Below are 18,343 nucleotides of genomic sequence, written 5' to 3'. Positions count from 1 at the left end.
AAGAGGGCAGGCGAGAGGGAGAAAGCAGCACTGTTAAAGTTACAGAAAGTCACTACCCATTATCCCACACTTAGGAAGTTGGGTCAAGAAGATCATAAATTTGAGGCCAGCCTGGGCTGCAGTTGGAGCCACCTCAAAACAAAAACAAAACGGTTAATTATAAATTCAGCTTTCAATACAACTACTCTGGGCTTAAAAATAAACAGAAAAATAAGAATACTTGAGAAGTAGGTGGCATTGGGTGATGTCAAAAGTCATCTGTGTAGAATGTATGAGAAACTCTGGGCAGGGAGAGGACGGCTGGAAAGCTGCCCCCAGAAGTGGTTATGTGCTGATGTGAGGCCCGTGCTGGCCAGCCTCAGAAGAGTCCTGGTATTGGGTACGGTCCAAAGCCGTCTCCAAACCAACTGGTCATCTTACCTTTTGAGTGACAGGAAAATTTAAATCTCTGTACTGCCTTCATGTGCCAGTTTGCATTTACAGACTCGTATTTTGGGAACAGGGTAGGGTGAACTGGAGTCAGTGATGGGGCTTTACAAGTCCCACTGAACGACAGGCCCAATCGGTGTCCACACTATTAGGTAAGATGGTGGCTAGTTCTATATTGCTAACCAAGATGCATGGTCACATTTACAATTTGGTGGTATTGTTTGCCTGGTTCTGGGTCTGATCCGCAGCACAAAGAAATAGGCAAATTTCTTCTTCCTTTTCTTTTTCTTTGGACTCAGGATCTCACGTAGCCCAGGATGGCATTCAAACTATGTAGCTGAGCTAGTCATTAACCCCGATCTTTCCGCCACCATTTCCAGAGTGTAGGCTGGTCAGACACACTGAATCCCACTTCTAAGGGTTGTATATTACCCGTGTTTACGCTTTTCATTCCCTCCCTGCACCCTCCCACCTCCTCTTTTGCAAACACTCCACTCTCAGTCACTTTCCTCATTTCAGCCGTCATTTCTCAGACTACCTGAATTGCCTTGTAGGAAAGAAAACCGGCCATTTTGTTTGAAAACTTTGTAAAAAGTTATTTGTGACGGAAGTCAGAATAACTAACAAGACAAACTGGGCCCTGGGTGCACTGACTGTGGGTTTCATTACAATATTATTCCTGCTTGAGTTTCTGTTAATAATGTCTTGTTAGTATTATTCACAAATCTCATCTTAAAATAATCAGGGGAAAAAGAGAAATCTGTCTTTTATGTAATCTGTCTCACAGTGTCATAGTCTGTAACACGGCGTTGCCCACATCAGATGCACTTCCTAAGTCTGAAAGCGACAAAGAAACTCACTACTTGGATAAAAGCCCCGAGGCCTATATTTGATCACAAAGAGCTTCAAATATAAACACAGTCCCAAAGACGGCATGGTGGACAGATGTTTTAAATTACTTTAAATGAAGTAAAACCAGCTACTAGTAATTACAAATAGTTTAATTACAAAATATCCGATCATATTTACTTTATATTTAAATTAATCCTTTATTTTATTTTATTTTTTTTTTTTATTTTTGAGACAGGGTTTCTCTGTAGTTTTTGGTGCCTGTCCTGGAACTAGCTCTTGTAGACCAGGCTGGCCTCGAACTCACAGAGATCCGTCTGCCTCTGCCTCCCGAGTGCTGGGATTAAGGGCGTGCGCCACCACCGCCCGGCCTTAAATTAATCCTTTTTTTATATCTTTTATCTTTGAGACATCATTCCCCCTCCCCCAAAGTCACCCATGCCCCAGGCACAGAGCCGCTCTCCCGAGACCGATGCCCATATATTGAAATCAGCGGCCATTGCCTCTCATTCCATGTGGACACAGGTCTGTTGATCATGGCTTCTGGAGGCTGGAGTACATGTGACTCAGGCATAAGGGGTGCTTAGCAAGAGCATCTGGGTTCGATCTACAGGGCCCCAAAACTACAGCTCCTCTAACTTCCACTCCAAAGCATTTAGTTTCATTCTTAAATGTCTACTGTCACAGAGGACGACCAACATGTTCTCTAATTTAGAGCAAGGTGGCACCCGAGAGGGGCAGGTAGAAGAGGATGAAGAAGACCATAGTCAGCCTAAGGTACGTAGTGAGTGTACGGCCAGCTAGGGATTCGTAAGACCTGACCTCACGTGCGTGCGTACGTACGTACGTACGTGCGTGCGTGCCAACAGAGACAATCAGTGGCACAGCCTTGGCCTCAACTATGTGAGGCCCCAACTTCAATTCTCAATTGGAGGAGGAAAGTACCCTAGAGTAAAAGCCACATCATTGCCAATGCATTCAGTGTTCAGCAGATGAAGTCGCCTGGTCTCTGGCTGGCATCTGTTTCCCTCAGGAGATACACAGCAGGCCCCACAACCCCTGGGTTTTCTATGCAGTGATTCGAACTGAGTGAAAAGTTAAAAAAGATTTTTAAAATATATAGACGTTTTTCTTGCTACTTCACAAAATAATCCAGCATGACAACTGTTTACATGGTTAAACCACGTAAATTAGAGGGCGTTTAAAGCGCACAGGAAGTTACTCGCCAGATCTTTTGTAAGGGACTTGGGCATCTTAGGCTGGGAACCCTGTGTATGGGAGCACAGGGCTCACCATGCAGCCTAGCCTGGAACTTGCCACTTCTGCCTCTCGCCTTGTGGTGCTGGATTCCTGGCATGGGAAAACAGTTTCATTTCAAAATATTTGGTGACTTTTTAAGGTCTTTTTTTCGTACTGTCTAACCTCAAAGTCCTCCTTAAAGGACAGTGTATTTATTCACTAGAAATAAAGCTACAAGGACACCACACAAGCTTTTGGTCGCAGTGCCACCTTGTCCTCTTCGGTTTCCTCGGCCACTTACCACACTGTTTAATGGCTAGGGTGAGGGGTGGGGTCTTAAAAGCTCACTAGCAGATTCTAAATCTGACTTCCACACTTTAAAAACTGGCTAATACCTCCAAGTTTAAAGGTAACTGAGTCCAAATTCTCTTACTTTAATACTTAGACCAAAAAAAAAAAAAAAAAAAACTGGTCTGCAAAGGGGTGGGGGGTCAGTCCAGAGGAAGGACATTTTTCTGTGTGTATTGTGTGGCATCTGTGGCCTTGGGCCCCTCTAACCAAAGAGAAAGGTCTAAGAGTGTGTGGTGAGGGAGGTGAACAAGGTGCCTTTGCTCCTCCCTGTCCTGTAGACAAAAGCCAGAGGGTCCAGAGTAGCCTGGCTACTCTTACAGAGGATCTCAGGTTGGGTTCCCAGCACCCATGGCTCATAACCATCCGTAACTCCAGTTCCAAGGCATCTGATGTCCTCTCCTGTCCTCCATGGCCACCAGGTATGTACATGGTGCACCATACACACACGCAGGCAAAACATGCTAGATCTAAGAGTAAGAGAGGTGGCTCTGGGGTTCATGACAAACGTGGCCTTACGAGTCCTGTTAAGGTAGTATAAATATCTGGTTTAAAATAAGTTTAAATGTGGCAAGGTGGTACACCAGCACCAGGCAGAGGCAGGGGGATTGCAAGTTTGAGGCTGGTTTGAACAGATTCTATTTCAAACACAAACGAACAGAAAGGGGGGATTAAGAATACTGCAGCATGAAGTCCAGCACCCCTGAGCAGTCATGCAATACAGCTGTGCCTTTTCTTCTTTAGAGCAACTGAAAATAAAACAATGTCCTTTTCATCACATTACAAAAGGATGGAGTGCCAACGCAGACCCCAGACGGAAGTCAGCAAACACACACACACACACACACACACACACACACACGGTGGTGGGAGGTAGAGGTAGGAGGACCGTGACTCCAGGTCCGTCATCACTACTAAGACCACCTCAGGAATGCTTGGGGGGGGGGGGGAGATGGTTCCATGGGGAAAGCTGCTTGGTGCCTAATAACCTGAGTTTGATCCTTGGTCTCAGGTGGTGCTGGGAAAGAACAGACTCCCTAAAGTTATTCTCACGTCATTGTAGACACGCACACAATTAAGAAGCAAACAAACATGATACCAAAAACTGAAAGAACAACTTAGACCCTAGAGGAAGACTGCGCTGCCGGCGCTGAAGAAAAAGTCCACACAAGCTACTTTGAAGTAAATACAATGCGCCCACACGGCACTGGGTAGAAAGCTTTCTAGTTTCCCTAAAGGGAATCAGGTATCCAAACAGCAAGGCTGCGGCTCTGCAGCAGGGTGGTGCTCACCTGAGGCCGCGTTCATCAGCGTCTGGGGCACCACTGGGCTGGCAGATGCAGGGACGTTCAGTTGCGAGAGCATGGCCTTTCGGGGGTCCTGCCATGTTGTTGTCTGGTCGATGTGACTGAGACAGAGAAAAGTGAAAGTCAGACATCACCCCCTAAGATCGGTTCCCCTCATTAGCAAAGGAGGTCCAATGAGAACATCCTCACCACACTGCCCCCCCCCTTCAGCACTCAGGGACACTTTCACCTCTGATGTGTTAAGTATGAGATCTGAAAAACTTAAACCTGGAGGCTTAGGTGACAAGACACCACCGTTTCCTAGGACAAGAGTGTCACTTCTAATTCAAAGAGAAAGTGGTGTCTAAATCACCTAAGGTGGGAATTGGGACTAAAATTCTGGTTTGGCTAAAAATGATAATTTAACAAGCTTTTAGGACTCAAATTCTCTTTCAAAAGTAAAACACAAAAAGTAAAAATGCCTATTAATACATATACTTCAAAGCCAAAGCTGAACGGGAGAAGGGACTGAGTACCAACAGCCGACTCTCTCGTTCCCGTGAAATGTCCTGGACACCAACTACAGCTTCCCACCACAGAACATGCAATGTGCCCTTACACTGCGAGCTCCCTCCCTCTCTCAAACGGCTTCTGGCACCTATTTTATCACAAATATGAAAGCAGTATAAATACACAACCACTATCCTAAAGTGGAAGGAGACAGCCGCTCATCAACAGTGGATGTGGAAAGAAAGGACAGTAAGTATTTCTACCCGTGGGACCGAGAAAACGTTCGAGCTCAGGAAAGGAAAGGCGCCTATCACTACACCCGTGTTAATGCTGGGATAAGCACACAAGTTCTCTCTGACCAGCTCCTCAGGTCAAGGCCATACAGCCTAAACGTGGTTCAAGATTTGCTAGGTCTCATATAGGGGATGTTGAAGCTTACTCCACCTTCCCAATCCTGTACATAAACCGTCTATCCCTTGACAAGTCACTGAACCTTTATCAAATTGTTGGTACACTTTTCCCCTAAAAAAAGAAAAAAATTATTTCTAGATTTTTTTGTATGTGTCTGAAGCTGTCCCTGTAACCTTCCCGCTAATCCATTAAATAGGTTTCCCCCAAAATCTTAGGAGAAGCTCATAAGGCACACCCTCCTCACTGCTCAGCTCCGGTGCTTCGACCTCAGGTGGCACCAACCATCCTGTGCTCCCCGGCAACGCAAGGTGGTGACAAGATGTCACATGTCACAATGCTCCGTCATGATAAAGGACCGAACCTCTGAAACTGGAAGTGAGCCACTCCCATTAATGTTCTCTTTATAAGAGCTGTCATGGTCACGGTGTCTCTTCACAGCAATAAAAACCCTAAGATAATGGGTCAACTCAAAAAATCAAGGCAAAAAATGAGTAGCCACCAACCAAAGCCCAGTGAGATGGCTCAGGGGGCAAATACACTTGTCACAAATCCTGACAACTCAAATTTAATCCCTACAACCCAATAAAAAAGGTGGAAAGGCAGAACCAAGTCTGCCTTCTACACACACACACACTGTGGCAGTCAACAAAAAATAAATAAATTAATTAATTCTTGGTTGTTCATTTAATTTGCAAATACAAAATCAAGGTCTGGGCATAGAGGCGCACGCCTTTAATCCCAGCACTCAGTAGGCAGAGGCAGGAGGATCTCTAGTTCAAGGCCAGCCTGATCTACAGAGTTCCAAAATACCAGAGCTGCATGCATATCATTTTATCTTTACTGGGGAAAAATAAGTAATTTTAATAATTTAAAGTCCTGATAACTAGACAGTGAGTTCACAGAACAGACTACCACACAGAGTGGTATTCTTCCCCTCCTTCTGTAGCAACAGTCTTGAAAGTGGTTCCCAGTTTAAACACTTGTGTTTCTATTTCTAAATGTTTCTATTCAGAAAGTTTATAGATTACACTGTTACATTCTTCTATTACATGTTCCTCAGATGCAGAATCTCAAGAGTGGAGACAGTTGTCTGGTTAGTTGTGCAGGATAAAAGGAAGAGTAAGAGGCTGAAAAGGTAGGTTTTACAAGCTTTTTAGTTTAATAAATATTTTCAAAGGTAGATTTTCAATATTGATAGACATACAATATCATCAGATCTCATTTATAGTAGTGCTAGTTCCAGACTGTCACCAAGATGACACAATTCTGAACCAGCAGATAGCTCTGCAAGCTGCACTGTGTTTCGGTTCCTGGAACCACTGACCCCCCACGTGGGAAACAGAGAACTTGCTCTTATGAGCCTGTCTTCTGACATCCACATGGACACCATGGCATGAACAAGCAACACACAGTTTTTTAAACAGAAGAGACAATTTGCACTTATAGGCCAAAGCAGCTGACCTCTTTCTCATATTAAGAAAAGCTGATTTAGCTGGGCATGATTTTAATCCCAGCATTCAGGAGGCAGAGGCAGGTCTACAAAGATCGGGTTCCAGGACAGCCAGAGCTACACAGAGAAAGTCTGTCTCAAGAAGAAGAAGAAACGGTTGGTTGGTCCAGGGGCTGGTCTACTGTATATACCATTAATCCCAGGACCCAGACGGAAGTGGGAGTTCTAGGCCAGCCAGGGCTGCATAGAAACTCTGGCTCTAGGAAAGAAAGCACAAGGGTGTTTTTAGGTTGGGTGTGAAGACTGTTTGAATTCTGAGCTTTGGCTGTCGTTGTTGGCAGCTGGGCCAGATTTCCTGCCCCTTATCAAATCCATGCCCGTTGTGAAAGTGTTATTTATAGCCACACGCTACAGGCTATTCTCAAACCAGGGAAGCCTGTGCTTAACTGGCTCTAGACAGCGGTCCACTGCTCAGTCTGACCTCTCCAGGTCTAGTCGGAGATCACAGCCGTTCCTTCTTAGAAACCCATCACCTACCTTTCAAAAGTCTCAAAGGCTCAGAGGAAAAAAACAAGACATAATTCTCTGATAAGGACAACTTACACACTTTTCTTCTATGGCAAGTTTTTCAAGAGTGTCAGGCAAAGTGCTGGGCAGTCAGAAAAGCCCAAGAGCGTGTGGGCAGAGGCCAAAGTGCCTGTGACAAATGATTCAGAGTAAAATGGCACAGCGCTTTGTAACCTGACCTGGATGGAAGGTTTCCTGCTCATGAACAGGAAACAGCTAAGAGACCACACACCTTCCCTCAGGAGCTGCTCCTAGAGGGAGCTGAACTGAGGAACAGCTCCCGGTGAGGTCATCTTCAGCCAAATGGTGTCTCTCTCCACAGTTACATTCAACATGCTTGTCACAACACTGCAGCAATGGACACCACTTCTCCCAAGCTCACAGCTTGGCTTTTTCTTTTATGATACAGAAAATGAAAAAGTCAGCATATGTGGGCTGAGAACAAAAGCCAAATTCGAGGTTTGGGAGTTCTCAAGGACTTGTAGCCTTTCCTAACTGGTATTGCCAGGAAAAAGAATGAAACAAGAAACCACAGCACTCAGGAGGCTGAGGCAGGAGGAGGATTGTGATGAATTCAAAGTTAGTCTGAGCTCCAAAATGAAATTCTGTTTCAAAAACTGAAGGAAGGAAGGTTGGTTGACTCCTAGCAATTTTAAATTGTCTCCTAAATCATCTTATAGACTTGTTATTTTACCTAAAAATACCAGATTAGGCTTTCACTGCTTCACAGTCTTACTGAGGCTGATTAACCAAACTGCCTTTAAATGCAGAGCACGGGTCAGAAAAGTGACTGTTGTACAGATTAAAGGCTGAGAAGGTGAGACCCGAGGTCAGGAAGCTCTGCTGTTCTCATCCTCCACTGCTGTGACAGGAATGAAGCCTCAGGCCCTAGACTGCAGCAGGACCTGGAAGAAGACAGCTTAGGTAGTCCATCCGATCTGATCAGCTCTCAGTGGCCGCCCGAGACCTGCTCAATGCACTGGCTCATGGCTACGGCAAATAAAGGTCCTTTGGGTGTTCTGGTTCCCAAACCTACATGAAGGGAAACCATCTTACTAAAGATCAGGAGCTGAATCCAACACATATTTACAGCCACACTGACTTCAACTGCTAACACAACACGACCGCTAGGACAGGATGGTCTGTTAAGTTTGCAAACATTCTCCAAATGGCAGACTACACACTAAAACAAGTGGAAAACGGCAACTCACATAAACTACGGCTGACAACACCAGCCCCACTAAACATCACAGAAGAATCTTAAAGCCGTATTTTCTTTAAGAATTTTCAATTGTTTTGTGTGTGAGATGACTTTCGGAAGTCGGGGCTTTTCTCCCATCATGTGGGGTCTAGGAATCCCATCAGGCTGCCTGGGTCCTTTTAGCCACTGAGCCTCTACATATTTTCTTTAAAAAAAAATTCTTTATGTATAATGAATATCTACCTGCATGAGTGTGTGCGTGTGTGAAGACCTAAAAATAGAATCAGGTCCCTGGAACTAGGTTACAGATGTTTATGGGCCACCCTACCGGTGCCAGGAACCAAATTCACTTCCTCTGCAAGAACAGCAAGTGCTCTGAACTGCCAAGCCTCTCTTGCCAGCACCCACATATAAGATTTTCTTTTGACAACAATTGGATAATATTATAAAATGTCATCAGTCTTCTAAAAAGAGTCGCAGCAGCAGCAGCAGCAGCAGCAGCAGCAGCAGGAAGGCACTCCTAGGAGTGATTCCAAAACTTGGAACAAATTTTTCATGCTTCATTTTTGGGGGAGAAAAGACAAGCTCCCTGCCTGGCACAGGTTTCTGTCTGTGACTGAGGCACCTAGAAGATGAAGGCAGACTGTCACGAGCTTGAGACCACCTTGGCCTGTACAGTGAATTCTATACCAGCCTGGACTACAGTTTAAGAACCCGTCTCAGAAAACAAAAAGATCGACTGTATACCAAAAATGAAAAGACAGGCCTTCTATACAAATAGACACAAAGCAAAGTCACACTTGCTCTTAACTCAGCAGTGTGTGAACTCTTTTGTTTTGCTATTTGATTATTATCTATAACTGTTATTTTTATAACTTTAAACTTTGGTAAAGCCCCCTGGGTTCCCACACTCTGAGGGGAGAGGTAATGGATGATGGATTAAGGAGAGAGGTTGCCACATCCCAGGCAGGTCTAGCAGCTTCCCATTCCCGGCCCCTCCCTCACTCAGCAGCTGTGACAAAGAGAGAATCACCAAACAAGAACAACAGCTCACTTACCCAGACTGTAAATGGCTGAATAAAACTGTATCTGTGTTGTGTTCACATCTGTGTGTGCATACGCCAGAGGCTGACATCTTCCTTGGCCCCCTCCACGTTAGTTTCCAAGATAAACTCTGACCGAGTCTGGAGTTTGCTCATTTGGCTAGGAAGGCTACCTAAGCAGAAGCCAAAGAGATCCTCCTGTCTCTGCCTCCCCAGTGCTGGCGGGAATTACAGACTTGGTCTCATTGCTTGCATGGCAAGCGCTTCATTAACTGAGTTACAGTCCTATTTCAAAACGTAACCAGAATGGTGTCTGATGTCAACAGTGCTCTGCTGGAGCCCATGCCGTGTAACAAGCCTTGAATCGTGTCTGTTACATTGCTTCTTTATTAAGAAAATGAATGCTAGACTCTCATCCAACCTAAGCAAGTTGTCTAACTTAAGAATATTATCAGTGAACTTTCAACACTAAATTTTAAATACAGATAAATGTTTCCCTTTCTCTTGATGTACTGAAACAAATCCTGTCACAAGTGACATTAGACCTTTCTTCTTCAGTTAATGACTGTGAAATTCCATTACATTCTGAAACATATTAACACTTCTTTGCAGGGGACAGAGACGATCTACGGCATAACTGGCTGCTAGGACTTAACCAACAGACTTTCAATCTCCATAAACAAGTCATTATTCTTTCCTTCCTTCCATTTGTGTGTGCGTGTATGTATGTATGTATGTATGTATGTATGTATGTATGTATGCATTTTGACACAGGGTTTTTCCATAGCCCTCGCTGTCCAGTCTCAAACTCAGAGATCCACCTGCCTCTACCTCCTGGGTGCTGAGATCAAAAACACAGTCATTATATCAAGTGGCTGAAGAGATGGCTCAGTGGTTAAAAGTCCTTGCTGGCCTGCAGAAGACCGGAAATGAGTTCCTAACACCCCATCAAGATGCTCACATCACCTATAACCCCAGGTCCGGGGAATCTGACACCCTCTGCTGGCCTCTAAGGTCACCCACACACGTGTAGAATACACTCAAACAGACACACACATAAGCTACAAAACTGTAAAAATAAACTCACTGGTTATGCAGGGAAAACAAAACAACGTCCATATCATACTTAACTCCTCTCTGTCCCCTTTCCCACAGTTCCAGTGTGAGTATGACCCGGTAACCTTTCCCTTGACAGAACTCCGTAGTCATGTCCACCCACAGTGGATGCCCGGTTATCCACTGAACCATCGAATTGTGTGACTTCCGCACTTAACTTTACATGGTGGTTTATAGAAGAGAAATTGAGATACCAACATGAATTTCCTTTCTTTCCTTACTATCTCATGGATTAAGTTTTACTCTAAGAAAGCTGTATTTTTTTTCTTTCCTTATTGTGGAGGCCCAAAAATGTAAACCTAAACAGCAAAATGCTAATGACTTGATGCCTCAAAGTGTTAAAGCAACTGACTGAGTTGTCGTTTGTATCATGTTAATGAAGTCTTTTGTTACGTTATTTCCCTTATTGTATTGGGTACAAAAGGGTATGGAAAATTAAACAAGGGCGATTTCAGTGCTCGCTGGAATGCCACCCCCCTCCTACTCTATGGTTTCCATTTTATTATTTTTCACGCATCTTTGTATTCTTTACTTATATTTCTAAATCCCCACGCCCCTACCCTGGCAAGTGGTATTTTTGTCAGGCTGGTCCTCGACACTTATCCAGGTATAATCTAAACCTTAGAGTCCCTAATTCAGTAACTAAATCAGAATAAAGAACTTCTGATTTAAGGCCAAATCATACTGTACAGTGCAGTTAGAATCCAACCATCTGCCCAACTCCATACCTGCAAAGGTCTAAAACACTCAGTAGCCCAGCTTCCCTCAGCTGAACCCAGAGGGAAATGTGCTTGGGTGCTGTGTCTCACCCCTACCCAGAGCTGTACTACTATGGCCAACCAGGAGCTGAAAAATAAGGCACACAGAGACACTTCATGAGGGTGTCAGTCAACTCCCAGCTGAAGACTCCTCAATGCTTTCTCTATGCATTGTACAAATGGTCCTGTTTCTCATATGCTTTCTGAAAGTGTGGAGGAAAATACTCAGCAACCATGCCAAGGCCTCTTGCCTTGACTCCTGGGAACAGAGTTGTGCTCAGTGGCATCATCTGGCCTCGGGTAAGTGGACGGCAATGGACTTCTTGCTGGCTGGGCATTCTGAATCTTGCAGGGTAATCGTCCCTCACTGTGGATGACAAAAATGAGACTCATGGTAGTTGCTCACCACACGATACCAGTGAGCAGGAGATATAAAACGTGGTCCCCGATTTCTTGCCAAAACAGATGCTGTAAGAGGAAGGCCTCTAGACTGTGGGTCACACCCAAAGAGGCCATCAGTCCATTTAATCCTGCCTATCGTAATATAATGTTGAAGGAGGTGGAGGGGGGGGGAGGTGAAGGTGCCACGTGTGTTCAGATGATGTCGGTACTTCCTGAAGAGTCTCAGTCTTTCTGAATTCCTCATATAGTGCACAGAGGAAGATAAGAGTTTATAAATATTCGCAGTGGGGCTGGTGGCACAGCTCAGTAGCAGAGCAACACCCTGGTTTCATTCCCAGCACAGAACAAAAAGGAGTCCTCTCACCCACGACAAAGCCAGTCATAAGAGAACATGGAAATCACAAGACTTCACGATTCCGAAGCAAGTGTTACCTTTGTGCAAGACTGGAGCGCAAAACACTGCTAAGTAGGTTTCAAAGTTCCTCAGAAGCAAACGTAAAATCGGCAAATGATTCAGCAATCCCCACTTCTAGATGACCCAAACGAACTCACAACAAGGACTCAAGCTTCCTGCACTCACGTTCAAGTTGCACAATTCACAGCGGCCCACGGGGCAGCAGTCCACAGGGAGACAACCGAAACACCCACTAGCAAGTGAACAGCAAAATGTGGCCGACACAAACAATGGAGCGCAGCCTGGAGACAGGGATGCAGGCCAGGGGGATGGCTGTGAGGGCAAAGGCTCTGCTGTCAGTTTAAAAACCCACTTTATAGAACGAGGGCACTGACCCCTATAAAGCTGCCATCTTTCCTCCACACAGGGGCACACAAGCACCAAGTGTCTGTGAACCATGCAAGCTTTATCTAGACCAGCCCTTTCCCTTTCCTTTTCTTTGGAGAGGTCTCACATTTAAACCAAGCTAGCCTTGAGCGTGAAGCGATTTTTCTGCCTCTGTGCAAGAGCACATCTGATAAATAAAAAAGTTTCAAAACTAAGTAAAAACCACAACATAATACATACCTGGAGGTAAACAATATATAATATATAGTCTACCAGGATGAGACTAAGAGAGGTCACATTTGGGCCAGAAGGTGGTGGCTCATGCATTTAATCCCAGCACTTGAGAGGCAGAGGCAGGTGGATCTCTGTGAGTTCAATGCCAGCCTGGTCTACAGAGACAGCTCCAGAACAGCCAGGGCCGTTCACAGAGAAACCCTGCCTCAGGAGAAAAAAAAAAATCTCATTCAGATCTGCCCTACTCAGGCGCTGCTAGTGGGAGACAAATGGTGACCTTTTACTGAAGAGCTGTCGGATAGTATCCAAGTCTGTAATTCAAAAAGCCTGAAAATACAGTCAAGTGTTATCCATGAGCCAAGAGATAAGGGGTATTTATTTGTTCTTTTCACCTCCTTGTGTTTTCCAGGCCCTACCCCCACATTAAAACCTCAGTTACTTGAACAATAAGAAACTACAACAGACAGAAAATACATAAAGATACTTCAGACAGGGGGAGGGAAAAGGGAGGCAGGGAGGAGGTGGGAATTTTTAATTAATTAATTAATTAATTAAAAAGATACTTCAGACACTGACTGGTATGATGTACAAGACATATGATACTATACTCAAAAAAAAAAAAAACCTCTCAGGAAGGAAGTGATGCAGAATCTCAGACTTGGGAGACTGAGGCAGAAGGGTTGCTTCAAGTTAAAGGCTAGTCTGGTTTAATTGTCAGACCCTGTCTCAAGAAAGAAAAAGAGAAAAGGAAAAAAAGGGGGCTGGGTTACATAGAAGTTTGATGACAAGTTGAGAGAACCAATTCCCAAACTCTCTTCTGACTTCCTCAAACATGCTTGTGTACATACATGGTGCGCGCTTAAAAGCAAAACAACCAAACCCACACCCACAGAAGCATGTCCCCTACATCTCAGAAGCACCCCCACCCCAGGAGCACCCACCACACACTCCCTGAAGCACCCCCCCCACATCCCCAGAAGCCAGTATGGGTAAATTGGTCTCTATTTAAAAAAACAAAAGAAAATAAAACAAACAAACCCATAGCATATAACTCAATAATAACTCTAATGTTATATGGCTACCCCCCAAATTGAAACAAATACTAGGTATTAATATAAACATTCAATGGATCTTTAATCTGCTTTTTTTTTCCTGGTTTGGGGTGGTTGAGGCAGGGTCTGACCATGCAGTTCCATCTCTTGCACAGGGGGCAATAACAAATGCCTCAACTTTCAAACCAACACTCTTCCGGCTCTTCAAAAGCTTCAAGCAGATGCTCACAGGCAAATCAAGACACTCTTGCAGGCAGAGCAAAATTTAACCTCTTCAAGTCACCCAGAGTCCAAACCTTCCCAAGGTCAGCACACTGCTCACCATTTAAAAGACTAAATTCAAAATTTGCTGGACAGTTGTGGCACATGCCTTTAATCTTAGGTGGATCTTTGAATTAGAGGCCAGCCTCGTCTACAGAGTGAGATCCAGGACTGCCAGGGCTACATAAAGAAACATTATCTCAAACTCAAAAACAAATGAATGAATGAAACAAAACTAAGCCATTCAAAATTCTGGCTTCATGTCAGAGCAAATCATGCTAATTGCTCTAAAATAACCGAGGATAACCATGAAGTTAATGAGATGAAATGGTTTCTAGTAAATATTTATAAATACATACATGTATAAGATGATGGTGGGGAGGGGTTCTTCTTTTCAAAGAGATTTTCCACTCTGTAGTTACAAACTGATCTCAATCTCATGGCAATTCTCCTGCCTCACCTCCTAAGTGCCAATAGGTATGAGGCACCAAGCTTGGCAATATTAAAATTTGGGGTGAGAGCTCATTAGTATTATTAAGTTAAACAAAGAACCAACAGACAGTCATTTTAAGGACAATTCATTGATATCATAGAAGGATAGAAAAATAAAAAAGTGGTATATACAGAATACAGTAAATAAACAGGAAAAATCACTTCCTTTAACATTCCAAAGATAACACAGGAAGGACCTCCTTATTTGGAAGTCATTCTGGGGAATTCTTTGGAGGTAAATTCGGACTTCTTGCTCACTTCCTGTAGAAATCTATATTGATCACAGCAAATGAGATTTAATTATCTCAAAACTGTAAGAGACTGTGCTCTCTTTACAGTATCCAAACAACCGCTAGGATCTGCGGGAACGTGGCACATTTCTGGCAGACATTTTACACCACTGTTGAATCATTATAATGAGACTAAATGAGAAATTCAGTAAAAACCAACAGCTTATGCTAATTAAGTATGAACAATGTGAAGGTATAAGCTATGGCTCCAAGGCAGGCATCTGGGTTCTAGTCTGTGGACTTTAAACCTGTACATCAAGGCTCAGCTTTCTGTGGTTGTCAGCCAGAGAGCAAGGAGAGCAAAGCCCTCACCTGACTATGTAGGTATACATCAGATAAGCCTTTCTATTGCATTTGTGTCTTCTTGGTATTTGAGACAGGCCCCTCATGGCGAGCAAGGTTACCTAGGCAAATCACAACTAAGAAATACCCTAATTTCAGAGGTCAGATATCAAAGTTATACAAACTGGAGCTGAAGCTGAGGAGTATTCCCGCAGCGGCCAATGTGACATGCCAGAGAAGCCAGTGCACACACACCTCTTGGTGCTGGCCACTCTGGCCTACACAGTAACTTCCAGACTAGCCTACACTAGCCTCGTCCTCAAGAACTTACAAATTTCTTAGCCCTGGAGGAGATGGGGATGAACATGGTCGAAATACATCACATTAAATTCTTAAAGTATTATATACTTCTAAGAAGTCTAAAGTTATATGCCTTAACCAGCAGTTCCTGAAGCTTCGATTTCCTTCTCAGTTCGTGGTTTTAAGGCTCAAGTTTCTCAGTATGAGAGGCTGAGGTATGTTATTATGTATTTCCATGTTTATTATGCACTGTTTGCCCTACCAACAGTCGCTTCTTCCCACTTTCAGAACTGAGGTGGGCAAGGGCAGAGGTAGCCGCAGGCATTAGCGGCATCTCCAATGTGTTAGAGAACCCGGCCTCTTTGTGTCCCCTCACCAGTCATCAGTTCAGGACACACCAAGAGCAACCCGTGTGGGAGGTGCTGACCCACTGCTGGGGACCAGTGAGCTCTAACCACTGCAGTGACCGGCTATTCTTCGGAAGCAGCAGGGGTTGGTCCAGTCGGCAGCACTGCTGGCCTCTGGACCAGAGGTCACAATCTCACATTTCAGATATGAACTCCGGTTTCCAAGTCTTCTGAAGACTAGTCCAAGGGGCTGTTAATCACTACCACAGAGTCTGTAGGTCTTCGTATCTAAAGCACAATGCAGGAATAAACTAGGTGAGTTGGGTGTGGTTTTTCACGCCTAGAGTTACAGCTTTCAGGAGACTGAGGCAGGAGAATCATGTGGGTTTGAAACCAGCCTGGGCTAAAGTAAAATCCTGCCAACAAAAAAGAAAAAAAAAAAACTGGGCACACTAATTTTCCTTTTAAACAAAAGCCCATGCTTAGAAACAGTTAGAGAGAGAGGCTGTGTATGTGTCTTAGCCAAAGGTAAGATAAATAAATTATATTTCTTAACTATACTGACACATGTTTTTAAACACAGAGCTATTCTAAAAAGGGTCCGGTTAATACCAGCTCTGTTCAAAGTAAGCTTCTGGTCTCTAAATATTTCTATTAAATAATTTCACTTTAAGCCAGGGTGGTGAACTAAAAATACAGGCAGCATTTTTGCAGAAAGGAGAGAGCCTATCAAATGATTTCATGCAGACAGTCCACAGCACACGACTCAGACAGGGAGGCACCAGGCGATTAGCAACCCTTTACAAAAATAGATAAATAATGCTGCAGTGCACAAGCTGCCATCCAGAAGGCCAGGCCGGATCCCGAGAGCAGCGGGATCCTCTGCACTTGCAGGGGCACCAGAGTAAAATCAGTTAAGGCACTCTGAACAATCCCACACAAGGAGAGTAAGTCCAGACACGAGTCAGACGGCAAGTTTCCTTGAGCAGGTCTTTTGTCTCTACTTAAAATTATTGATTCTTTTACTAACATGGAAGATATTCCACATCAAGACCATGATGAAACTTGTGCTAATCCTATATACAAATTGAGAAAGACTTGTAGGATTTCTATTATGTGCAGCTAAAAATGTTACATTAAAACATGATGGAATTTCATTTACAATGGGTTAAACAGTGTTAAGACTCTTGTTTAAAAGTCTGCAGCTAGGAGTGAGCTGGTCATCACATTCACAAATGGCAGATGCCTCTCTACAAACCCTTCAACCCCACACTTGGGTAAATGTCTTAACAGGTCGTTAGGAGTAAGGATACCTTATCTGAATGAGGAAAGGTGAAAGAAGCCATTACTCTCGGTATCAGCCCCAGAGGCATGGCACTCCAACCAGGACAGGCCCATTAAGGGAGTTAAAATGAGCCAGGATCTCCAGCATGGCAAAAAAAATAAGGGGGGGGGGGGGTGGGAAGTCATGGAGGTGGGGAGACAACTCAAGTCAGTTATGTGCCTGCGTCAAAAGCATGAGGAGATGTTAAAAAGGCCAAACGTGGCAAGGACATCTGTAACTCCAGAACTGGGGCTGCAGAGACGCAAGTCCCCAGAGCTCCCTGCCAGCGAGGGTATTCAACCAGTTTCAGGCTCAATAAGAGACACTATCTCAAAATTAAGGTAGATAGAGTTAGCTAGCTGGCTGGCTGGTTGGCTGAAGGGTCAAGAGTATACCACTTTGCAGAGGACCCATATCAGACAGCTAACAACTGCCTCAACACCAGCTTCAGAGGACACCTATTCTCCTGTGTACAACCCCCCACACAGACAAACAGACACACACACACAAACACACACACGAAGTTATACTACTAAATGGCACAAGCCTTTAATCCCAGCACTCAGGAGGCAGGGGCAGGTGGATCTTCTAGCTCACAGAAAGACCCTTTCACGGGGTCTTTGATGTCACTTCTTCACCAAAGTGTAGCAACGCAAGCCTACATGATCCTCACCACGTTCTAACCCGGTCTAGGCTGTGGTGAGGGCGGCTCCTGCCCAGAGAACACTAGGCCCTGGGTTCAACTGAGAGGCAGGGGCCAGGACCACAACACTGCTCTTCAGACAAAGCAAATACCTACGTAACTTCTCCTTTAGTAACTCAATTCGCCTTTAAAACCCCGAGTAACAAAAGACATTCCTATGGCTCCTCAGAGATTACATGGTACTCTCACGCACAACCATGTATCTTTATCAAATAATAAGGGAATGCTTATCTAGAGGAGCAGCTGACGCCTAGGGCAGGTGAAGGAGCTGTCTAGACTCGGCTGAGGCTTCTAAAACTGTCAAGGGAGCCTCCACCTACCCTCAGCTCAATCCTGTTAGATGACAGGGAAGAGTAGATACCAAGGATTTGCTGAATTCAAACATTTTCCATTCATTCCACTACGTGACCAGCGAATTCACACATCAGAATGACCAGGGAGCTTGGGAACCAGCAGGTAACACAACTGCTTACACTGTCCAAGTGGACCCAGACCCAGACAGGTGAACAGGTAAAGCAGGTCCCTTATACAACATGTGGTGAAGATGAAATCTGACACCACCTTAAGAGCACTAACACGCACAGGTAGATGTCCAGGCAGGGCGGATCTGCCCAAGCAGGGATACCACGCACAGTGCATTCACAAGTTTGCAGATCCTAAGGGCTCAA

The 18,343-nt window shown here is 44.5% G+C and overlaps 1 protein-coding gene across 4 annotated transcripts in view; it reads right to left on the bottom strand.

Annotated features, from left to right (window-relative positions):
• Yap1 (Yes1 associated transcriptional regulator) overlaps positions 1-18,343 on the bottom strand; it is an 88,554-nt gene that overhangs the window by 50,402 nt on the left and 19,809 nt on the right. For all 4 annotated transcript variants that reach the window (XM_085689934.2, XM_085689936.2, XM_085689937.2 and 1 more), the window contains exon 3: positions 4,158-4,273. In XM_085689934.2, the coding sequence (XP_085546060.2) occupies positions 4,158-4,273 (116 nt within the window). The remainder of the gene's footprint in view (positions 1-4,157; positions 4,274-18,343) is intronic.

The sequence above is a fragment of the Myodes glareolus genome, chromosome 4 (genome assembly GCF_982192425.1).
Source record: "Myodes glareolus chromosome 4, mMyoGla1.1, whole genome shotgun sequence".
NCBI classification, from domain to species: Eukaryota; Metazoa; Chordata; class Mammalia; order Rodentia; family Cricetidae; genus Myodes; species Myodes glareolus.
This window is presented reverse-complemented; position numbering and strand designations above follow the sequence as displayed.